General features: G+C 38.1%; 1 protein-coding gene, 1 non-coding gene and 1 pseudogene across 3 annotated transcripts in view; 1 reads left to right on the top strand and 2 right to left on the bottom strand.

Annotated features, from left to right (window-relative positions):
- Window positions 1-23247, bottom strand: part of RNF216 (ring finger protein 216) — a 110507-nt gene extending 87260 nt beyond the window's left edge. The window contains exons 1-6 of one of the 2 annotated variants that reach the window (XM_006906560.3): window positions 23093-23247; window positions 18095-18228; window positions 12507-13349; window positions 11441-11517; window positions 5884-5986; window positions 4629-4793 (exon numbers count right to left, since the gene is read on the bottom strand). In XM_006906560.3, the coding sequence (XP_006906622.1) occupies window positions 4629-4793; window positions 5884-5986; window positions 11441-11517; window positions 12507-13349; window positions 18095-18228; window positions 23093-23159 (1389 nt within the window). In that variant the 5' untranslated portion in view covers window positions 23160-23247. The remainder of the gene's footprint in view (window positions 1-4628; window positions 4794-5883; window positions 5987-11440; window positions 11518-12506; window positions 13350-18094; window positions 18229-23092) is intronic. The other variant, XM_006906561.3, reaches the window with a different exon arrangement.
- LOC112475282 lies at window positions 6432-6549 on the bottom strand (annotated as a pseudogene).
- LOC112475336 lies at window positions 19587-19705 on the top strand. The gene has a single exon (XR_003044667.1). It is a non-coding gene; the product is annotated as a 5S ribosomal RNA (ribosomal RNA).
- Window positions 23248-25334: the final 2087 nt, after the last annotated feature.

Here is a 25334-nt window from a genome sequence, read left to right as displayed (position 1 = left end):
GGCATCGAACCCACCATGCCACTTGCTAGTCTACTTCATAACACAGGGGCAAGTCTAACACCTGCGTCTCAGCCCTCACTTTGACCTCTCAGAGGTATTAATAACGCAGACCAATGTACCGCTGTCCTGGCTTCCTGCTTCCTGCCTCCTCCCTGCGCTGCCCCTCCTCCACCATCCTCTCTGCCCTGTCCCTAGATGCTGCAAGTCCTTGGGGCAGCCTCGGCTCTCGTCACCCTCTAGGGTACCTCGTCCAGGCTGGTGAGGTTTCCTCCCATATACTGATGACCCTAAATTCATTCTCCTGTCTGTATTTCCCACCTTTGCTGCCCACTCAACCACCCGGCGAATAATTTATACTTGGCTGTCTCACGGACCCCACTCGGCATGTTGGGAATCCAACGTCTCCCACACTGAATTCACGATCCTTTCCCTCCAGATCGGCTCTCTTACAGTGTCCTCATCCCAGGAAATGGAACCATTGTCTTCCACGCCCCCTTCCCGAACTCCAACTTAAATAATACTCAGGTTTGTAGTTAAACGTCACTTGGTCAGGGAGGCCCTCCTGGAGCCTCTTAGTCTACTTTATGTCCTACTACCCTCTTTCAAAGCACCTTGTATTTTTCTTTCAAAATATTTATCAGCTGTAATTATATATGTTGTTTGATACTGTTCATCTCCGCCCACTGGACTGGGAGCCTCTGGAGGGCAGGGATGCACCAGTGCTCAGGGTGTATCCTCAGCCACTTAAAGCACCTTGTATTTTTCTTTCAAAATATTTATCAGCTGTAATTATATACGTTGTTTGATACTGTTGCATCTCCGCCACTGGACTGGGAGCCTCTGGAGGGCAGGGATGCACCAGTGCTCAGGGTGTATCCTCAGCCACTTGCACAGTTCATATTTAACACCTGATTTGCTGAACAAAAGATTATAGGGCCCTGTACATGTTATAAGAATGTTGCTAATAAATCACATTCTGACCCACTTATCTTAGAGAAACACCTGTGTATCTCTGCGGTAGGACAGCAAAACAAAAGGCCTTAGTTACAGAGAAGGATCACTCCTCACCCTAACCCACCTCCAAGCCCTTCCTTTTCAAGCTCTTCAGTTGGGGGATTATAAGGCATTTGCTATACACACTGCCCATGAGCTAAATAAGCCCGACACCTGGACCTTCCTACTCCGTATCTCAATCGATTCTCACAATGATCTCCTGAGGGAGGTATTAGTTCTTTTACAGCAGAGTGAAGCAAGGCTTAGAGAGAAGGAACTTGTCCCATCATACCTTCATTAACGCTAGGATCTGAACTCAGTGAAACCCCACCAAGAGCTGGCCAACAACGACACTATCCTGCTACCTTTCTACCTCCACCGATGAGATGACGCCCTCCATGGCTGCAGGACTGCTTCCTTTGCTTCTTGTTTCTTTTTCCTGGAATTCTCATGACTCCAAGGGTTCCCTACAAACCCTTAGATACTAATCTTAAAGTCACTCATGTTTGTACTCAGCTGCAGGATTACTAATTGATTTTTACTCAGCTTTACCCCAAAATAAATACTCCACCGTGAACCAGGACCATTTGTAAAAATTCAGGGGAGGTGGCAGGACAGGCATCACAATTTGCATTTTATAAACAAGGCAGACGTCATTTACCAGCAACCAAAGAAACCGGAATGTGAACGCAGAGCTCAAACTCGTAGTCCACTGAGTTTTCAACCACATTGCACTGGCATAAAACACAGAGGCTTCTGACTGCAATGAGCTTTACCTTGTCCCATTTAAATAATGTTTCTAGTTCGCAGAAAATAAAAATCCACACACAGGAACACAAACTGGTACTTGCCAGGGAATTGTTTCTTAAAACAAAATGTTGTCTACAAATTTAAAGGAGCCTACAAAATCTTACTTAATAGTTATAACGATCATCACGTAACAGTGACTAAAGGTCTAGTTACGTAGACCACATAAAATTAGGTCATCTGAGTGCCTTCCTTCTGGGATCTGCTAGTTATAATTCACACCTACACACCACAAATGCACCGCGAGTACTTTTTCTTGCCTCTTACCCTTTGCACATATCACTCCTCTAGCAAAAACATCTTTTATTTTTTTGAGACTGTTCGAATGACACCTTCATTTCCTTCCTAGTGTTCTCTCATGTACTTCTCTTTTATAATACTCATCACACTGTTTTAATCTTTTTAAAAAAACTCTCAGACTTAAAGCTCTTTGGAAGGAAGCTAATTCGTGTTCTACTGATGTCAGTGTTCCCTGCGTAGAGCCAGTAACGACCACAAAGTAAGTATTCAAGAAACCTAACAGGAAGGACACAGGAACAACAGATCACTGAAGAATAAATTTCCTTTTTGCTATTATCTGGCATTTCTCCCTCTGGCTTGCACATGTTCACAAATCAAATATCCACCGAAGATCAAGAATACAGTCTGGTATGATTTTTAGGATATTTGTGACAATGGCCAAAGTTCCTTTGAGGGATGACCTAAAACACTATAATGGGCATTTGATGACAAAAAAGCTGCAGAGACTCTGCAGCCTGGGAGAGAGAGGAGAGAAAACTTACACATTAAAAAGGATTGAAATAATATACCAACTAAAATAAAGAGATTTACTTGGAATCCCAGATAACCAAACAAACTGCTAAAATGATTTTGACACATTCAGAGAAATTTGAACATAGACTGGATATCTAATGATGTTGATTTTTAAGTTGTGATAACGGTATTTTGATTATAGTTTTCCAAAAAGACTCTTTATCTTTCAAAAGTAAACACTAATAGAGTCATGGATGAAAAGGAAATGAGATAGATGATGCCTTGGAATTTGCTTCAAAACAGTCTGGGAGGATGCAGCGGGTGGGGTGAAGATGAAACCATACTGGGAAGTAACTGGTAATTACTGAAGCTGAGTGATGAGTGAACACGGGCTCATTATAATACAACCTCTTTTATACATGCTTGATGTTTATAACAAAATGTGAAAAAAAAAATTCAGGGAAATGCGACTCTGTCTTCACAGTGGACATGCTTCCCCGAGCCATCGTCGTATGTGGGGAGCAGCCTGGCCATGCACAGGGAAAACATGTTATTGCCGTAATTACAAAACATCTCTGGGCGTGTCTTCCTCATCCCTGTCCCCATGAGTGTCACTTTCTACAGGGCAGAGCTCTTGGGCACCATCTGCACACAGCAGGGAGGAGTTCTCAGCTGTAACCAAGCATGCCAGATTTTAGCTCCTGCCAAACAGTACTCTCCCTTAAACACGCCACTTTTATTCAAACAGCCCAACCTCATTTCAAAACCCTGTAAATTTTCAAACCACCCACCAAAACAAGCAGACCCCATAAAAAACATAAAGAGCCAGAAAGACGAGGAAAGGGACAGGAAGGTATAAATGAAAATGAGCCACAAAACCGTACACACTCCCACCAAATAACGAGTGGGCTGTGGGATGAGCACACCTGTGGCAGGGACATTACTAACGAGGGCCACAGACCACAGGAGGCGTCTCCTGCTGCTGCCCTTTGATTCTTCCTCTGGGCTCCCTGCGTGCTCAGGAAAGGTGTGAGGCACCACTGGAGCAGTAGATTGCCAGGCAGGGTCTCGCAATAAAACAGCCCCAGCTTTCTTGCAGCCACTAGTTTTGGGGGAAGCTCATTCACTTTTCAATGACAGTACAGGTGTTTCCTAGTTAGCAAACATGGGGAATGAGATTTAGAAACAGAAAGGGCTAACTCTGTATTCCCTTCAGAGTAATTTTACTTAAAATTAATCTACAATCAGGAGTTCAATGACAGTTGCCTGGATTTTCCTGGCAATCTACACTCGGCGCGAGGCCACATCCGCCTGGGGGTTTACCTCCTTTCGAGTTAAGACTCCGTGGGTGTTTTAACCATTAAAATAACTTCCCATTTGTTTATCTTTTGGAAAAAAGCAGTTTGCTGGGAATCACGAAAACTTTAACAGGAGAAATGGATTCCATGGCAGAAGAGAGGAAGAGGAACTAGCCAAAGACCTGCTGGTGCAGCTCTCCTGTCCTGGCTGACTGCCATGAGACAGGATCCACGCGGTGGACTTCACCAACAAGGCGCGTCTGCGTTACCTGGTGACTGGCACCCTGCTAAGCCTTGGGACATTGGCCCTTAGTGGAATATTATTTAGGGCCCTGGGGAAAACAACACTGGGCTCTTTCAGCAGCTGCCCACTCCGTTCCGAGGCAGACCAGCGTTCATCACCGGGCAGTGCTGGGCTCTTGGGCGCTTTACAGACCTTGCCTCATGTAACTGGTAACAACCACCGTGGCAGGAGGGGGAGGAACGGCCCTGGACACATCTCCCACATTCCAGGCACCCTGCATTACCTGGTAAAATTCATTCCTCCCCGCGTCGTCATGGTCCCGCCTGAACGTCCCCTGCTTCTAATCTAGCATCTCTCTGCATTTGATTCTTCCTGATCCACAAGCACCTTTGTCTATTGCGCTTCACCCTGACACCCGCCTTAGCACTTCGCCATGAAAAACCATCCCAACTTCCACAAGCGTTAACTCTTCACTCCATTATCACAGGAAGTAGTCAAGAGGTGTGACCCCACCAGGAAGACCAACGGTGTACCTTTCGGGTGATTGCATAGTGTCCTTTGAGCTCGTGCAGGGCCCACTTGATGTCCTGACTGCTGAGCATTTTGAAGTCGGCCATCAGGAGATCGGCAGCTTGGATGAAGCAGCGCTGGTCAAGAGGAGCCAACTTAGAGTAGTCAAAAAAGTCTACCTTAGGCAACTGAAAAGAGAGAGGAGCACAGCGTTAGAGCCAGACAGTGTGCGTCCCGTGAGGGGAAGTCACCTGAAGGAATGCTTAGTCCAGAATAAAACCATCCCACTCCTAGTTACTCTACAAAGAGGTTCCAGTCCTGAACAGATACGAAGAAATGGTGAAGCGGAGAAGCTAAACGGCTCTCCAGAGTCTGGAGACGAGTTTCACTAGTTAGAGCTACAAAAAAAGGATAGCTGGTGATTTGAACCCGATCTTTCAGCCATCTTCTTTTCACAAAATGTTTAGGAAAATTAATTGTTTTCAGGCTACGGAATAAGTAAAAGAGATAGTCAGAAGAATTTGTAGGGAGTAGAGGGACCGAGTGACGTAGTTCTGGACTACACTTTCCTTAACTACTTACAAGAAACACTAGTTTGGATCACAAACGAAGGCATTAATTGAGATTTAAAAATCAAACTGTTTATATCTTGATGCGGGATTTGGTGACATAAGTGTGTGCACTGTATATAAATCTTACATCAAAACCATGAAGAGATATTGAACTCTAGGCAATGATCCACATGATGAAGTATGTTTGGGCAGTGTATTGATGTTGTAGTGATTTATGCTGAAGTGCATTATAATGAAATAAAATGTAAGAGATGTGCTGATGGACAGAGAGATGGATATGTGACAAAGTAGAGAAAATGCTAACTTCTAACAGTACTGCTGCTGGGTATATAGGTGATCAATGTAAGATCTTTCGACTTTACTGTGTAATTGAAATTTCTGATAATAAAATGTTATCCCAACCGAAATGATACCAAAAATCTCGGCCAATTCTTGTTTCATTTTAGAAACTTGCTTTGTAGTATTAAAGAAATAGAGAATTTGTTTTGTATTTTATGGAAAAGGGAAGAGAGAATTGAAATTAAATACAGATGTCAAAGTGGCTCAGGTTGGGAAATCCCACTGAAGTCTAAGTATATTCTGAAATCCTATTTTCCCGGCTAGTCTTGAAAAATGTGTCCTGACAAAGCACTTTCTTCCCATAAAGATGATGTAAAAAGCAGAGCATTTCTAGGTAGAGACCATAAAAAAAGAGCATGGCACTTGCCTTTGTCTCATCTTGGCTGGCAAGCAGGCTGCTACTGGGGTTGATAATGACTCGATCTTCTCTCTTTGGATAATCTGGATTTTCCAGAAGAAAATTACAAAGTCTGCAAAAATAAATGATGTCACTTTCATATTGCTTCCAGACCCCACAACTGCCCATTGATTCAAACACACATTTCGAAAAGTAAAGGCCCTAGTTACACATTACAATTGGCCCGTCATGGAATTAAATGTTTGCAGATCAGGAAACGAAACAAATAGACAAATAAGACAATTACATTGAATTTCTATTTTTTCTTGCTAGCTTCCAAAGCAATAAACATACTGATGAATGCAAACCCCTCTGAAGTTTTTCTATTAGTTGGTGTCAATGTAACGAAGTCACTGAAATTCTTATTGGTTGAACTACACAGAACTACAGAATTTAAATGAAAAGTATCCATTTGTCAGGAAACTATATAACAAAGGGTGGGGAAAATATGTACTCACATTCACAATTAAAAATAGTTTGCTAAAAGAATAAAGGAAATGTTTTATTTTATTTTTTAACACGTACAGCACCTGGTATTCCTAGGTGGTCTCCCATCCAAGTACTAACCAGGCCTGACCCTGCTTAGCTTCCGAGATCAGACAAGATCAGGCACGTTCAGGGTGGATGGCCGTAGAAAGAAATTTAAAAGCCCTGTTAATTCACCTCTATTTTTGTAACCGTGCAGTTATATAAATCCCTATGAGCGATCTGAGCGACACTCAGTTTACTCAGCCTGCGAGGTGAAGGAACAGATGGTCTGCTCTTCATACCAAACCCAAGCCTGCCTCTTTATCGACACTATGTAACACTGCAAAGGTAAGGATGGGAGGAGTCAAATACACACAGATTTACAATACAAGTGTTGACCAGCAACGCTCTTCAGCCTGTAATCACCAAAACCGGCGACAAACTGTGCTCCTGGATGATGCCACAGTGCGAGGTCAGTTTGGGTGGTGTGCAGCCTGACTCTTCACTACCAAGAAGGTCCCTCTCCCCATCCTTCCCTCCCCTGCTCCTGCAGATTCTCAGGACGACTCTGCCCACTCCTAAGTGCCCCACCCATGATTCTCACTTGACTCCCTTCTTCCCAGGTCCTTCCTGTCCAATGTCAATAGTGGACCTTTAATGCTAAGACAGGTCCGACAGAAAGAATGGAGGAAAAGTCTACCTCTAGCTCCTCTCCTCATCCAAGTGATTGGGGACCACAAAATGGGGAGGGGCACACTTCCTCTGCAACCCCGAGAACCCTCCGCAAAGCCCCTCCTCATCCTACTCCAAGACCAGTCAGCACACTTCAACACCATCATTTCCGGGAGCCCCAAATGCTGCTTCTCTAAGCTCTCCTCGTCCTTATCACCATGTCCATCTCCTGGAACACAGTGCCGGAGGCCCAGTGACAGGAAATAACCCCTTGCATATCATGGCTATAGCAAGGGAAGACAAGAATTCTGAGCACCTCTCCCTCTAAAAGCACTGCCATCAATGGTAACTCTTTGTTCCAGGACAAAATGATGAGCACTGTAGGTTACACGGATCTCTGAAGGCCGACCTGAGAGTTAACAACCACTAAGAACCCATTACCTGTGGGGAAAGGCCTACTGTTCCCAGCAACTCAACTCCAGTCACGCATACCCTGAAGGACTACACACCAGAGGCAGGGCAGCTCCTCCATTTGACTGCCTGTCTGTAATGTTCCTGTCAGTGTGGCTGCCACAGGGCAACAAACTGCCAGATACCAGAAATGTGGGGAAAGTTAAAAAAGCAATCTTGGCCAGAATGGCCACCTATTAGTGAAGCCAGTGGTTTCCAACTGGGGTGCATGGAAGATGATCTGCTGAAGTGTTGGAAGAAAGTATTAAAATTCCTATTTCTATTTTTAAAAATCTCATCCTTTAAAATTTTCTATTTTTATGTATTTTCTAAAGTACATAATATAGCATGATATAGAGGTAGAATAGTAAGTCTAATTTCTGGGGGCAAAACCCCCGAACATTTTAGGAGTTCTTAATTCATTTTATATTTTCAACACTATTAAGAAATTCACGTACTGAGTTGCTATAAGATGTGAAGTTCCACGTGGCAGAAATGAGAGGCATTCACTTTGAACTGTCAAAAACCGTTTCCATTTAATATTTTCTCTACTCTTACCAACAGAACTTTCCTGGAGGTTAACAGACTTTTGATGACACAAATAATTAAGAACAAAGTTTCCCTTCTACAGAAGTAAGCTACAATCCAATGCATTAATATTTACAGCCTGGGGCCGAGGCAGTGGGAGGTCGGTCTAACTCAGATCTGCCCACCTATTCCTGTTATTTCAGGCTTGATCTCACCTGACAAACTAAAGGGTCTCACCTGACAAACTAAAGGGTCTCAAGAAAGCACTCCTAAGCACTCCTAAGTAAGCCAGACTAGCACCCCAAGCTTTTATTCCTTAGATACTTCTTGCTGTCTGGATCCAATTTGAGTGAGTGAAAAGTCTTAACCAGCCAAAGAGTTGAGTCCCATCATAGGAGGTTCTCTGGTGGACAGGTACCCCCTTGCTAATATGACCAGCTGGTTACATCTAGCAGTGATTTAAAGACCCAGGGATGAGAGGAAAGCGCTGTCAGGAAAATCAGGCTGTAGGTCTGAAAAAAATTCAATACAATTACTTTACGTTCCCTTTCTTTTGGACTTCATGAGAATTTTTATGTCTTTAAGAATGAATATTTGTTTCTGAATGATGCAAAAGGCTAGTCAGTTAGGTCCCTAGGAAAAAACACATGAGACCCAAGAGGCAGGACAGCAAACTTGTCACAGAATCTGTCAATTTGGTCACATTTTACTAATATTTCACAGACAACTAATCTTGCAGATAAAAAATAATCTGTTCATTTGTAGAATGAGAGGGTAACATTAAGGTATACTAAAATTTCTAAAGGGTTACTTTAATATTTGCTATAAATTATTAAAAAATACACTTGGTATTTCCTATTCAAATCAGTATTCTGTAACTAAATCTGCTACGTCTATACTTTATATTTTCTAAAATAAACAAGTATGTTTCATAATCAGAAAAACCTTAACAAAAAAATTCAATAAAAAAAGGGTTAACAATTCACAAAGGAGGAAAATACAATTAGTAAACAAACATATGAAAAATGCCATCCAGCCAATTATCAAAAAAAAATGCAACGTAAAATATTAGATTACTTTTATGCACAGTCAACAACAACAAAAAAACCTAGCACCATTATTCAATATTATCAGGAATTATTAAAGCAATTCACATATTTCCAACAGCGACGTACAGTGGTACAACTCTGCTGGAAAGCTATCTGGAAAATATTTCCAAGGACCATGAATTTGTTTATAATCCCAGGCTCCAAATTGTAATTTAGGGTTTCAGCATGTAGTAAATAATTTTAAAAATGCTATATGCAGAATAATGTTCATCAGAGCATTAGTGAAAACTATGAACAAACAAAATATTTAACAAAGAGGAAAATTCAATAGAGTAATTGTTATTAAAGGCAATCATTAACACCATGAAGGAAAAAAATGGAAAATGTTTCTTACTTAACATTATTTCATAAGTAAGATACCCCAAACTGTATTTCCTCTCTGAAAAAAACCGTTTTCATTCTAAGAACTAAAAGGATACATAAAAATAAAATCGGTTGTTTTTTAGTTGAACTGAAGTCTAGGAGATATTTTTCATTTTAAAAATGGAGTTGTTTCTGCTCCACTTTGCTATGAATCTAAAACTGCTCTTAAAATAAAGTTTATTAATTAAAAATAATACAGCTATCATGTGGTTTACATACTCAAAACATGCAGAACACAAAAAAGCTATGTTCATTGTATTTAAAGAACTAAAAAAAATTTAAAATACAAGCAAAAAAATAAAACATTAGAAAAATAACCAGAAGAATTTTTTTAAAATACTAGAAATGAAAAATGTAGAAACTAAAATTAAAAACACAGCGGATGAGTTTAATAGGTTACATCCCATGAAAAGAGAATTAGTGAACCGGAAGATAGCTCTGAAGAAACAATCCGGAATGTATCTCAGAGACAGAGAGATGGGGTTGAGAGGCATAGAGGACATGGGGAGAAGAGAAGTGTTACAGGATGAGAAAGAGAATGGGGCAAAGGGATTATTTATTTGATGAGATAATGGCTACAGAATTTCCGGAACCGACCACCATCATCAATCTATGACTCACCATGGTCTACTTTCTAAATGTTTTGCCTTAGTGTAATATACACTAATTGCAAAAATAATTATAAGCATTATTCACTTTACTCAGTAAAGTTAGTATTAGTAGTAACACTAGCACTATAGTTTAAAAATTATTTTATGTATATTGTAGGATAAAGAAAATTAATATATTAACGTTATTAGAATTTACATTTTTAGTGGAAGAAAAAACAACTCAAAATGTAAAACTTAGAAAGACTGAGGAAAAAAACCCGTAACGTTAATGGCCGAATGGGAAATTATAAATTCATGATTTAAAAAACCGTATTTCTTTGGTCTGTCCCTTGAAAGGGCCTAGAAATAGTGACACGCTAGTAGCGATGTTACTTTATAAATATCAATCCTCGTTCCAAGAAACCTGGATTTCTTGGAGAAATGACAGGTTCTAGGTTTGAGGCAGAGAAGTTCAAGGTAAGCCTAGGGCAAGCTGGCACGTTAGGAAGTAAGGACGTGCTCAAAGGCTAATGGAGTCATACCAAAGAGCACAGGTACATCTGAAGAGGCTCCTCCTACTGGCCAAATTTAGGATAGTTCAGTATCAAAAAGAAAAATTGTAACTGGTTTATAAAACACCACTTATACAAAACCTTATATTCATAGTGATTTAAAAAAAAAGAGCAGGAGGAAGTAAAAAGGCAAAATCTTCTTTACAGTAGAATGCCAGATAATAATCTAGGTGGTGGATATATGGGTGTCCATTGTACAGCCTTTCAACTTTTTATGTTCAAAACTACTGGAGAAAAAAAAATCAAAGACATTCTTTAAAAAGTATGTTCTAGATTAAGGCGCTAAATATTAACAAATACACAATGAAACCTTGATTCAGTCCTGGTTTAAAAACTGGCAATAGTGGCTGCCTCTGGACCGAGGTGGAAAGACAGGGCTGTTGCTGGCACCAACAGTGTGTTTGCACGAATCAGAAAAAAAGACTTCCTCTGGGCTGCTGACCTGGGAAAGGCGGTAAGTGAAATAAGCCAGTCACAGAAGGACAAATACTATGTGATCCTACTTTTATGAGGTTCCTGAAGTAGTCAAATTCACAGAGACATAAAGTAGAATGGTGAGTGCCAGGGGCTATAGGGAGGGAGTGGGGAATGGAGAGTTAGTATTTAATACAGAGTGTCAGTTTGGGAAGATGAAGAAGTTCTGGAGACCGATGGTGGTGATGGCTGTGCAAAAATGAAAATATAGTGTACACTTAAAAATGTTTAAAATGGTAAATATTTGTTATGTATATTTTACCACCATAAAAAAGAAAGAAAAGGTAGGTGGTATACTTACACATTCAAATCATAATAATTCTTCAAATGAATTATTTCCTCAATATATCCATTTGCTACATCTGGAAATCTCGCTTCCTGGAAAGGAATAAAAACATTTACATTTCATCCACTAGAATGGTTTCAAACTGTAATAAAAACCAGATGCAAAAAGTATATAAAATGACTACAGTCTAGGAAAGGGCTATAAGGCAGGTTTGCGTCTGGCTTAATATTCCATACGAGGTGCCCAGATTTATCTGTCTACATAAAATATGGGATCTAGAAAGGTCCCTAGAGATCATCTGGTCCTCTGCTCCCATTTTGCATGTCCATTCTTCATTATTTCAATAAATATTGAACATCTCTGCTTAGGTAAAGGAAGTCTCAAGATGAATACAGCACTATCCTCAAGAAGCACATGACCCAGTGGGCCAGATGCAACCTGGGGAAAGAAGGGTTAAGAGACTGTTCAAAGGCAAACGACAGCCGAGCCCAGACATAAAGCCCTTCACTACTTTCTGGATCAGTGATATCCAACAGGATTTTATACAGTGACAGAAACATTCTATTCTGTGCTTTCCAATATGGCAGCCATTCAGCCTCATGTGGCTATTGAGCACTTAAAATGTGACTGGTGCCACTGGAAACAGAACTGTAATTTTACTTGTTGCAAGACATTTAAACTTAAACAGTAACATGAGGCTACCACATTGGACAGTGCAGTTCTAGGTAAATCTTATAAGCCCACTTTAAGGATTTGACTTTGGAGTTAACTCAATACCTTTTTAAAAACTGGATGACTGCTCTTATGACAGCACCAGGGCACCTGTGATCTGTAGCTAGAATCCCAGAGGGCTTGGTAGAGGGTAAGGATAGATTAAAGAATCCTAGTTCAATTTTCATGTTTTCAGAGCTTCTCCTCTATGTATCCAGCTGGATACTCCTTAGGGAAATGAAGTACGTGTGTACACACACACACACACACACACACACACACACACACACACACACACACGTTTTTGCAATAGAAGAAAACTTAGTCTATTTAATGTCTATAATTATTTACTTAATAAAATACAACTTACTGTTTCTTTCACTAATAGTGCAACGACTTCTTGATCTACCTCCGCAGCTTCTTGCCCCCAAAGGTTTTCCAAATTGGGCTCCTGAGATCCTGGCAGCGGAAAGGCTGGGCCTGGTTCTTCGTCATCTATTGCTAACTGCTGGTCTTCAAGCTCTCCCAGAGGTTGGGCAGGAGGAGGAGAAGAGGGGCCCGGAATCCCATCCTGCTGGGGCTCTGGCCGTGGGAAAGCCAGCCCTGGGCGCTTGTGCTGATACAACAGTGGGCCCAGTTCTCCTGCTGGCTGCCGCTCCTGAGGGACCACCTGGTTTGTTATCTCACGTGCCTGCTGGTTTAAAGATCGAAAATAAGGGTGGTCTAACCAGTAGTCGTCTTCGATGGTCTGGTCATCTAGGATGGCAGCTGATTCTCCGAGGTTTGATAACAGCTCTGTCTCTGAGTCTTCAGATGACTGGTTCCGAGTGCGCAAAGGATTGCCTTCTGGAAAAAGAAGACTATTTTCTCCCCAGATAATGATTTTTGGCCCTGATCTGGGTTTGACCATATCATTTGCTGCTTGGTTATGACTTGGTCCAGGCTTGGGTTCTCTTTTTGTTTGGCTACTTGGCTTAATGAATTCAGAAACTCCAGGAGGCCCAAGATCCAGAAATTCACCGTAGTCATCCTCAGAATCATCCTGTGCCCCAGAATCAAACAATGAGCTGTTATACACTGAAAAAAAGCTGTTCTTATTTGATTCAAAGGCTGCTCTAGACTTTTTAGGCCTTTCTTCTCCCAAATTTTTGAGATCTTGCCACTGGGCAGCTGGTTTGATGAGATTGGGTCGTGATGTTTGCGGTTTACTTGTCTAAGAAAAAATGAAATTTTAATAATAATAATTCAATTTCTTTCCTGTGTCTATGTCTCCTTATGTATTTATATTGAGCTTCTGAGATAGGACAGGAAAGAAACAAAAACAAAAACACCCTCGTCCACAAGACCTACTTTTCACACTTATTTTAACACTGAAACTCCATCATACTATACTAACTATAAGAATCAAGGTAACAATTCATAGACTGAAGCCTGAATTATAGTTTGAATTATCATTTCACATAAGACCACTAAAACCGAAAAAAAAAGTGCATAGTAAATAATGAAAAAGTGACAACACAGTAAAGAAATGAGAAATGTTCAATAAACATATGAAAATAATCTAAATCTCATTAACAATCAACAAAATTAAAATTAAAATAAGATTCTGAACCCCCCTCATAAGACTAGCAAATTTTTTAGCTAGATAATATCAAGCCATTAGTAAGGATATGAGAAAACTGCTGGTGAAATTTGGAGAGCAATTTGGCATTATTTATTAAAGTAAAAAAATGTATATCCGTATGTGTTATTCGCATCACCTTTTTTATATCTATTCTACAAACCGTTATGTATCTAAAAGGGGCATATACAAGGATATTCACTGCCACAATGCTTCTAACATAGAAAAGAAATGGAGACATCTTAAAGTTCGTTCCTAAGAGACAGCTAAGCAAATTATCATTTATTTGCTCTATAAAAGTCTCCAACTCCCCTCTCTCCAAAAGGGGTACCTCCATAGATCCTGAAATGGAAAGCTCACCAAGAAATGTCATTTAAGTGAAGAAAAGATGCGAAACAATACACAGAAGGGTTTTATATTTAAAAAAAAATCGAAACAGACATAAACATAACCAACCATATCTAAAAGCACATATATGCATACACATATACACACATATTCAAAGAAAAAGATCTGGAAGGATACATGCCACACTGATAACAAAAGTTCCTCTGGGAAATCCCAGGGAGAAAGGGGCTGGTGAAGAGACTTCAGTTTTATGCATATTGTTTCGATTTCTATAGAGAATGTAATACAAACGTTTTAAGTCATGGTTTTATAGAAATAAGGTAACCATCAAAAGTTGGGAGAGGAAGTGGAGAAGCTGGGGGTCAAAAAATACATGTAAAGCTGGTAAATCCAATGACATCTATAAGGACAGCATTTTTATTTATTTATTATTTTTTTAAGACAGCATTTTAAAGTATAAAAGTAACTACTTGAAGAACTAGTAAGAATAAAACTACAGATAAAAACCTTTCAAATTAATCAGCAAGAACACACTCCCAATATAAATAAAAATAAAACTCCAATGATGCAGGTGATATAGTGAAAGGTTATTTTTAAAAACAATAAAAACATAAAGCATATTAAATACTATGAAAGAACTAAAGACAAACTATAATAGTCACATTAATAAATATAAATAAGATCAATTCACCTACTAAATTGAAGTCTCTTTAAATAGAACCACTAAGCAAAACCCAACTACATAATCAACTATATAATCAAGAATTATTGGAACATAGTGATTCAGAAAGCTCGTAGGTAAACACACAAATGTGGACTTCTGACTCCAGTAATGGCATGCTAGATCACTCAGATCAGTCCTTTTATTGGGGGAAAAGCAGAAAACCTGGTCAAAATATCAAGGCAAAACCAAAACCAAAACATCTATTTGACAGACTCAGATATAGGGGGACAGGATCCAGGAGGAAGAAATCCAGCAGTATGAGCCCCACATTAGGATACTTTCCCCCTACAGATGCATTTGCCAATTCTAGACCTGGCTAAAGAATGAGAAGATGAACAAATCCTTTGATATTCTTACTGAGGAGCTATGGGCACAAAAACTGGAATTCAGAATTCACCAAGGGCCAGGATGCTGGTAAATCTCAAGCTCTAATGTGAGTCCTTGAAGGGCTACTCCACTGAATAAAGGTAAACTGGAAATACCTCTCAGAAACTGAATCCTAGTTTGGACAGTTTAAATCTATGAATCTGAGATTACTGGTCCTGTAAACTTTGAGACACAAAAGTGGGCCATTTCTAAAGAAAGATCTAACATCATCTAGAATCTCAAATTTTTCATACAGAACGATGACTATTATTCAATAAAAAATAACTAGGCACATAAGAAGCGGATGCAACATAATAGAAAACCCAACCAAGAGAAGTAGCAGACAAGAGAAACAAATCTACAGAGGTTTCAGATAGTGAAGTCACCGGATATGGATTCTAAAATAATAACATGCTTATTTAGCATGTTTAAGGAAATAAAAGACTAGATTGAGAACTTCAGCAGAGGACTAGAAATCGTTATAAAGAAAGATCAGTGGTTATTAGCGTTGGTCAGGATAGGAGGATTGAGGAATGACAGATAAAGGGAATAGGATTTCTTTTGGGGGGTAATAAAAATGGTCTAAATTTAACAGTGATGATGGACGCACAATTCTGTTTAGATATACCAAAAGTCACTGAACTGTACACTTTAAAGGGATGTATGCTATATAAATTATATCTCAATAAGCTGTTTAAAAAAAGGAATGAAGTACTGATGATACATGTACTGCATGAATGAACCTTGAAAATACACTAAGAAGCCAGTTATAAAAGATTGTGATTCCATTTATTTGAAATGTGCGTGAGTCAAATATACAGAGATAGAAAGATTAGTGGTTGCCTAGGGTGGGGGAGGGCAGAGATTGGAGGTGGGAAATGGGGAGTCACTGCTAATGGGCATAGAGTTTTTTGGGAGGATAATAAAAATGTTCTAAAATTGTGTTAATGGTTATAAAATTCTGTGAATACGCTAAAAACCACTGAACTGTATACCTTAAATGGATGACTTGTATTGTGTGTTTATTTATCTCAATTTTGAAAGAGAGATCCCATGTAGAAGCCTTGAAGAAAGCAATGCCTGCCAGCCTCCACTCTCCCTCTGTCCCAGCCCCATCACCTCTGACCACGGCCACATGGAGATTCCAAGCCAGAATGACCCAGCTGAGTGCTTCTCAAATTCTTGATCCACGGAAACCATGAGAGAATAAAATGACTAAGTTGTTTTAAGTAATTAAGTTTTGAGGTGATATATTACATAGCAATAAGTAATGAGAATAACATAAAAGAACAAATACAGGATGAATAACTCAAGAACTTAATAAAAGGACCATAAAATAAATGCCAAAGAAGTTATGTTGAATATGCTAAAGCAGAAAGAAAGAATTAATAAAGACAAATGCAAAAACAAGTAAGGAAACAAATGGTAACATTACAAAATAAATCTCAGAAGCTGTTCTGTGGTAAAGGAGAAAGGAAGAGAACAAGGTGACGAAGGAAGAAAATGATTAGCTCATCAAATCAAGAAAAAAGGGGAAAAAATACAAAGCACACAAAATAGAAAAGGAAAATGAAGCCATCATAAATTTAGAGGCAGAAGAAAGACCAGCAAGCTAAGTTGTACATTTCTATTAAATATATTAAAAAACCTTGAGGAAATAAGTGATTTTCTAGGAAAATATCAGTGAATAAAACTGATATTGAAAACTGATATTGATCTAAACATGTTAATTACCTTGGAGGAAGCTGAGAGTTTCAAAGAACTGTCCTTCACAAAAAGCAACAGCTTAGATGCCTTTAGGGATAATTCTACCAAATCTTTAAGGAAGTTAACGTTTTTTAATGTTTTTTTTTTGTTGTTGTTGTTGTTATTTAAAATATTATTTAAAATGTTATTTAAAATATTATTATCAGACTATAGAAAAAGAAAGAAACTTCTCAATTCTTCATAAAGTCAGAATCAGAATCATGTTTATAAAAAATCTGTCAAGGATAGCACCCATGGGCCAATCTTGATTATAAGATCTACGGAGAAAACCCTAAATAGAATCTTAGCAAATAGAACCTACCAACTACAATACTACCACCAAGTGGAGTCTATCTAGAAACAGAATAATTTACATTAACAAATCAAAGAAGAAAAATTATATGATCATCTCCATAGATGCTAAAATTGAATTTGATAGAATTGTACATTCATGCATTAAAAACTTGAAATAAAGTAGATGGCTACTTCCTTAACATAATTTTAAAAAATGTTATCTCGAGCAAAAAGCCACCACCATACTTAGTGAAGAAATATTAAAGCATTCCCATTTATATTAGTGGCTATTTTTCTTATTCCCATTACTATTATTACTTAAAATTTTTGAGGAGGTATCACTTATAAAATTAGACAAGAGAAGGTATAAAAACTGAAAAGAAAGTAAGTTTATCATCTGCAGATAGATCAGACACGACCCCTTGAGAAATTATGAGGGTCAACTGAAAAAAATGATGAGACATTAAAAATAAGGTGACTTGAGTATGAATACAAAAACCAACTTTTAAATAACAAAAATTGTTCTTAGAAAGGGTCAATATTATAAATATCAAGGATGATTCTGAAAAATGTATAATAATAAGGGGAGATGAGCATGGACTAGTACATGAACAGTCAGACAGAGCAACAGTGCAGAGAAGTCCAGAAACAGACCCAAACATACGGCTCCTAACGCTAAGGGGACCTCAGGCAGGGTGGAAGGGGGCTGTTCTCAGCAGCAGAACAAGGGCAAGCGATGCGCAGCACAAGCGCTGCTCTCAGCTGTTCACAAGGCCCCGACACCCTCCACTGAGTAGCTGAAGAACCAGATCGCTAACTTGCAATAATGCCTCATCACGGTAAGTTTAAGAAAACTCACTTCCGTCAGGATGACATCATCATCCAGGTCCTCTTCGTCATGTTGCTGAGGAGCTGGGGTGACCAGCATTGGAACCCCTTCCTCATCAGAGTCGTCGGATATGGTGATGGGTCCATCTCTGAGACCGATCCAGTCTAAAGGTAGGCAGAAAACACTGTCACCAAGAGGTGGGTGCAACCACATTCAGTCCTTTAATTTAGCTTTGGCATGCAAAGAGTCAAACTGAAAGCCAAGTTCATGGCTGCTGGTGAGTTAACTTATCTCCACAAGCAGCATCTGAACCTAAGCGTTAAGAGCCATGTTTCTATCCTGATCTTTTCCAATAATACATTGCAAAAAACACTTGAGAAAATCTGACAACTATTATGCTCAAGATTATCAACGTCTCCTTATATGAGATTAGAGAAATCTGTTGATGAAATCGTCTTGTCCTGACTGCCAATTTCTTAAAAGTTAAATCATGGCCTTCCACCTCATCTCCAATTCTCCCAGGGAATAAAACACTGTTATTCAAACTGATAGGTCTGAAAAACTTTCACTCAAAAATAGTAAAATTTTCATTTAATATTTAAAATATTAAAATTTGCTCATCTTAGACATAAATCTTAAGTATCATTTATATATATTTCTGTGTTTTAGCCAAACACTCGATTAGCATCTATGACAGTAAACAATTTAACTTTCCTAGTTTCCTTTTAAATATAACTAGAGTTAAATGAACCACCTAGATATAGCAATTCTGTTCAAGGTCTCCAACTTCTTTGATCTGTTTGAAAATGGATCATGTTTGATATGAATTACTGAAAAACACAAACTAATATTTTTCCTATCTGGTTCCATGGGAATGTTAAAGCTAAAATAGGCAATGAAGAGAAAATACATTAAGTATCCTAGGAATAAAAAAGTTAAAAAGAAAAAAGAAATGAGACATCACATTACAAATTTTGAAGTTCCTTCATTAAAGCTCTAACGTCTTTGTCAAGGTTAATGCCTCATATTTTTATGGCACCTAACAATCTGAAAAGCAATTTAAAATCAATTATCTCATTTCACTCCTGTAACAGAGCTGTAGTAATGCGAGGGACAGCAGTTTAACACAGGTAAGTCTGTGGGATCTAAAGTCAGACTGCCTAGGTGCAAACTCAGCTCCACCATGCTAGCTACTTGATGCTGTTATCTAATTTCTTTACGCATCCATTTCCTTAATGTTAAAAAAAGGTTAACAATGGTGCCTGCCTCAAGTAGTTGTATTCGTTGAGAAAGCTCACATAGAATGCTTGTTTATCACAATATTTGACACATAGTAAAGGTATCTAATTTCAAGTCCCTTGCAACCTACACAGTAGACTGATAACAACCAACTGAACTGAAGGCCTGGGAAGTACATGATAGAGGACTCTGGTTAAACCTGGCAGAATGAATTTAAGTGACCGTCACCATCACCTCCTGAAGTATAACCTCTCAAATACACAAAAAAGAGGAAAGGAGAAAAGTCTACAGCCATGCTACTCTGAACAAGCCCAATCCCATCTGATCTCGGAAGCTAAGCAGGGTTAGGCCTGGTCAGTACTTGGATGGGAGACCATCTAGGAAGACCAGGTGCTGTAGGCGTAAAAAATGAGGGATTATAAGCTGACAAGATCTTTGCAATCTGTGAGGTCAACCAAGGGTTGCCTTGCCTTAATAAAAAAGAGGAAAGAAGATGACAGCTGCCAAGAACTCTAGCAGAGTGGAGGAGGTTCAAACTCAGCCTGCAGAGGGGGAAGCCAACCAGAGCTGGCCTAATTCACGCTGCAGAATCCTAGATGTTCTTGAATAAACATATCTTTGGTCACTTCCAGTCTTAAATGGTAGTTTTTGACAATCTTGTTTAACTTTATCATTGACTTTGGGAAGAGGATTTGCCAAGCTCCTCGGTTAGCCACTCCAGAAGACCTACCCTGTGGAGGTCCATTCTAAAGAGACTCTGAGGCAGAGAGGACCAGACACCAGGCCTGGGGTCAAGAGAGGAAAGGGGTGCCACTGAAATGGCATAATGAAAAAGACCCCAGCTGCCTTCTGTGGCTTGGTTCTCTGAATGCCGGCAGAGTTTTAGATTTCATATGCAGGAAACTCTAGACTCTTCTCTGAAAGAATGAGCCTAAGAAAAAGACACTTACAGAAAACAACACTGGGGGCCCAATGAAAAAGTTGGTTTGAAACCTATTATCTTACAGTAAAACTCAATGGTTAAGATATTTCCCAATACATCATGTATAAATACATTAGCTTTTAAAATATACTTTAAAAAAGTATAACAGAGTAAAGTCTATGAATCAAGTGTGTAGCTCCATGAATTAATACTAAAAGCCCACCTCTAGCACATGAGTAGCCTAGCTCCCCAGATTAGTTTTGCTTGTTTTTGAGTATACACTATTTCTGGCTTTCTTTCAAATAACATATCTGAGATATGTCCATGCTGCTGTATGTCACAGTAGTTCTCTCTGCTGTATATAATGCTCTATATGATTATATCATAAATAATTATTTCTTCTTCTGTTGATGAACACTTGAATTGGTTCTAGTCTTGGCTATTTTGGATAATGCTGTTATGAACATTCTTGTACATGTCTACTAAAATGAGTATACTCATTTTCAGTTGGGTACACTCTAGGAGTGGAAGTGCTGAGTCACAGGGAAAGTGCATGTTCAATTTTAGTAGACAACACTAAACAATTTTCCAAATTGTATGTGCCAATTTACACTCCCACCAGCAGTGTATAATGTCCTTATAGGGACATAGCCACGCTTGTTCATTTATATATTTATCTATAGCTGCTTTCACAGTACAGTGGCACACCTGAGCAGTTGCAGCAGAGACTATATGATCTGCAAGGCTAAAATAGTGACTATCCGGCTCTAAGGCTGCTGAGCCCCAGTTTAGATTATTAATTTCTCAGCTTTACTTCTTATCCAACATATACGTTTTAGTTTTCTTGACTTTTAGTTTTTGTTTTATGAACCTATTAAGTTTCTTCAAAACATGACATTGGATGCATCTCATAAACTCTAATAGAATTGCATTTTCATTATCATGCAATTCAACATATTTGATAATTTTCATTGTGATTGCTTCTTTGAACTACGGGCTGTTCTAGAGTGCATTCCTATTTTCCACACATACAGGGATTTTCTAACTATATTTCTGTAATTGATTTATGGCTTAATTCCAGTGTAGTTAGAAAACATTATGTGATTTCACTCCTCTGAAACTTGAAACTTATTTTGTGGTTCAACATATGGTCAATTTTGGTAAATGTACTGGGTACAATATTCTATATATGTATGTTATGTCAAGTTTGTTGATTGTATCTTCCGATATTCTGTATTCATACAAATGTTTGTATGCTTTTGCTCTTTCTCAGTTATTGAAGGAAACAAGTTCGAATCTCCCATGCAGATTTGTTCTTCTTTCAGTTCTGCCAATTTTTGCTTTGCATATATTTTTAGAACTGTTTCAGCTTTCCAGTGCTTTTATCTTTCTATCATTATGAACTCTTTATCCTTATTAATACTTCTGGCTGGAATGTCTATTTTATCTGATAATATGTAGACATATCAGCCTTTTTTTAAGCTACTATTTGCATAACGCATCTGTTTTCGTTCCTGTGCTATTAACCTTTCTTTATATTACCTTCATTTTTAAGCCTATTTTAACTGGGTATAGAATTCTAGGTGAATATTATTCAACAATTAAAATAGACTGAATTATTTATACATGCAATAACATGAATGAATCTTGAAAATAATTATGTTGGGCAGAAGAATTCAGGCACGAAGAATATACTGTATGCTTCCATTCATATGAAATTGTCTAGTGACAAAAGGCAGATACATTAGATCTTTAAGAACAAAACAAAACCAAAGAAACCTTCCAAAGTCAATAATTTCCAAAAGGGAATTGGGTGTTCTTAAAGAAATGTTCAAGTATATTTAAGACCCAATTAAAAAACAACTGCAACATTAATTTGATATACTTGTTCAGAAAATTTGTAAATGATCATATGTAGAAATTATAACTACAATTTAAAATTTTCTGAATCACAAATTATAGCTACGATCACCACCAAGTAAGAAAACACTATTAATGAAATTATAAAAAAAAGAATCAGTATTCTTTTGTAGTACTCATAATTTGCAGAGCTTAAGCAATTTTATTTTTCTCAATTTATTTGTCTAATAAAATTGTTTTTGCTATAAACACCAAATATATCTAATTTACCCTCTGCTGAAAAACAAGTCATCTTCATAAGCACAAAATATTATCAATGGAAAAAAACTGGTACAACCTCTTCCACGTAATTTATACATGCAAAAAATGATCTTTTCCTACTCATCAGCATAAAATTTTCCCTTTTAGCTCATGTATAAATGTGAATTACGATTTCACAGGAAATTTCATACACATTCAGGAATGAAGTTATAGAAATGCAAGCTCCTTTTTTTATGAATCAAAGAATTTCCTCAAATATATAACACCATAAAATGAAAAAATATATATCCCAAAATTCCCTGTAAGGCTAAAACAGAACTTTCTGGGGGAGAAAAAAAAGAAGAAGAAGAAATTAAGCACCGTAAGGGGGTTAAAAATGCTTTAGCAGCACCCTTAGCACTTTTAGATCCCACAGGCCTGGAGGAGTCACCATTCCTTCAAAAACAGAGACATGCCACTGTTCTCATACTCCCGCCTCTTAAGATCCCGTGACTACACATTCACAGCTCTTTTTAGCCTGCTAATTAATGGCTTATTTATCTACTTATGATGGAAGATTCTTAAGAAACTTCATTCAGCAGATATCACCATTTGATGAGTCCATTTACATCTGATGTTCTGAAGTCTAAAAATGAAATGTCTCTGGGTTCTACATGGTACAAAACAGGTTCATTTCAAAGATGCTATAACTGCAGGACTTAGGGAAAAGCAATGATGAAAGGGTGAAAGTGCGAGAGAACAGGTACCTTGTCCCTGGTGGCAGTGAAAGCCGTTGAAGTGAATCACCTCTTCATTGTTACTGCCCTCTGCCATCTTCGAATGCCGACACGCACAGATGTGCTTGCTAATATCTAAACATGGTGACTATCTGTTCCAAAGAGACTGAAAAAGAAAAAAGAACATTAATAATGGGGAGTATGAAAACTCTTCCCACATATCTGGTCAAGGTAGCATTCTAAGCTTATGGTGAAAATACTAAAAAGAAAACTAATGTATAACTAAAAAGCTAATAGAAAAGAAAAAAATGGAATAATTAAAAAACCCAATCACTGCAAAAGAACATATAAAAAAGGAATAAAGGATCAAAAACATCAGATATATAAAAAACAAAAGTACACTTAAAAACTCAATTACAGCAATCTATAGAATGGGAGGAAATATTTGCAAATTATATTATCTGATAAGGGGTTAAAATCTAAAATATATAAAGAACTCATACAACTCAATACCAAAAATACACATAATCAATTTAAAAATGGGCAAAGGACCTAAATACTTTTTTCCAAGTAAGGTATTCAGAAAGTTAACAGGTTTGTGAAAAGGTGCTCAATCTCACTAATTAGGGAACTGCAAATCAAAACCACAATGAGCTATCACTTCACACCTGTCAGAATATATTATCGGACAACAAATTATCAGTGTTGCTGAGGATGTGGAGGACAGGAAACCCCTGGGCACTGTTGGTGGGAATGTAACTGTGCAAAAAAGGCCTGACTTCATCACTTACAGTGGAAGATCTATGTCCCCTAAAGACCCAACAACCCACTGCCAGAATCTGTATCACAGAAATGTATGCTTACATGTACCAGGTCTATGACAAAAATGTTCACAGCAGCATTATTTCTAAGAGCCAAAAACTGAGAAAGACTCACATCAATGATGGAATGGACAAATACACTGTGGTATGTTCATACAATTAAAACCTATACAGCAGCAAAAATGAAGCCATTACACATACCACATGGATGGATATTTTAAACAAAATGGTTGAATGAAGGAACCCAGACATAAAATATACACTGAATGACTCTATTTAGATAGTTTAGGCACAGGCCTAAGTTTAGTTTGGGGTGAAACTTCTTTGTGTGTGTTCTATTTCCTAGTGGAAAAGTTAAGAGAAACAAATCCGTTATAAGTGGAAAAAAACGGTTGCTTCTGGGAAACAGTAGCTGGGGATGAGGAGGAGAGGATTATTGCTTTTAATTAAGTCTTTCTGTAGTTTGACTTTGAAACATTTTCTTGCTTTACTCTGACAAAAATTAGAAGAATGAAAATCAATAAGAACCAAAGGGGTAAAATTATAACTGCTATGAGGCCTCTTTAGTTCCAAGATCTTATCTGTAATCTACCCACTCGACATTTTTCTTCCTCTCTTAAGAAAATCTCAGTTTTCTCTGCCTTGTTGGGAGAAACCACGTGCTTCACTGGAGGTAGGCCCCAGATTCTGGTTTCTTATTAAGTATCTACAAAGAGTTAATAGTCAAATAATATCAGCATTTTTCCAACTTAGAGAATATAAAGTTGTATACCAAGACTATGTTTAAGATTTACAACAGAAATTTCCGGTATCTATAACTGGATGAAGATATTTCAATTTTTAAGAATTATAAATCCAAGCCTATGTTTGGGTCTGTCACTTGAAATAACAGTAATGTTATTTACAAATAGTACAGTATAAACAAAAGAGTTCCAGTGTCAAACCTGAAACTGCATCTACTCAAACTTTACTTTTTCTTCAAGTAGAATTTTTAAAAAGTATTCTGAACACTTAATTCCAATAGCCAAGGTTCTTATTTCTTCTTTCGCCACAACTAGGTTCCTTCAATTTTACATTGGAAATCAAAGAAAAATATGATTCATTTCACATCTAATTTAGTTAGAATGTCAAGCTTGTTAAGCAGATCATTAGTGGTGCTTTAAAAGCAAGATTCCTCATGAGTGGCACATAAAGTGGCCCTCACCTGCAGTGAGAAAAGGAGTCTAATAGAAGAATTTCTCCTCCTAACTAGTTTCTCTGTAAAGGTCACTCGACCCCTGACATTCAGTTCTCTGATCTGGGCTTCAGATCAGAATGCCTAAGTATGAATCCCAGTTTCACCATTTAGTGAATCAGTGACTATGTAAATTGCTTAATCTCTTGAGCCTAGTTCCTTCATTTGTAAAATAAGGTTGTTTTAAAATTGGAGTTAAATATGTATAAAGGGTTTA

The sequence above is a fragment of the Pteropus alecto genome, unplaced genomic scaffold (genome assembly GCF_000325575.1).
Source record: "Pteropus alecto unplaced genomic scaffold, ASM32557v1 scaffold40, whole genome shotgun sequence".
NCBI classification, from domain to species: domain Eukaryota; kingdom Metazoa; phylum Chordata; class Mammalia; order Chiroptera; family Pteropodidae; genus Pteropus; species Pteropus alecto.
The sequence above is the reverse complement of the archived record's forward strand: the minus strand, read 5'-3'. Positions and strand labels throughout refer to the sequence as shown.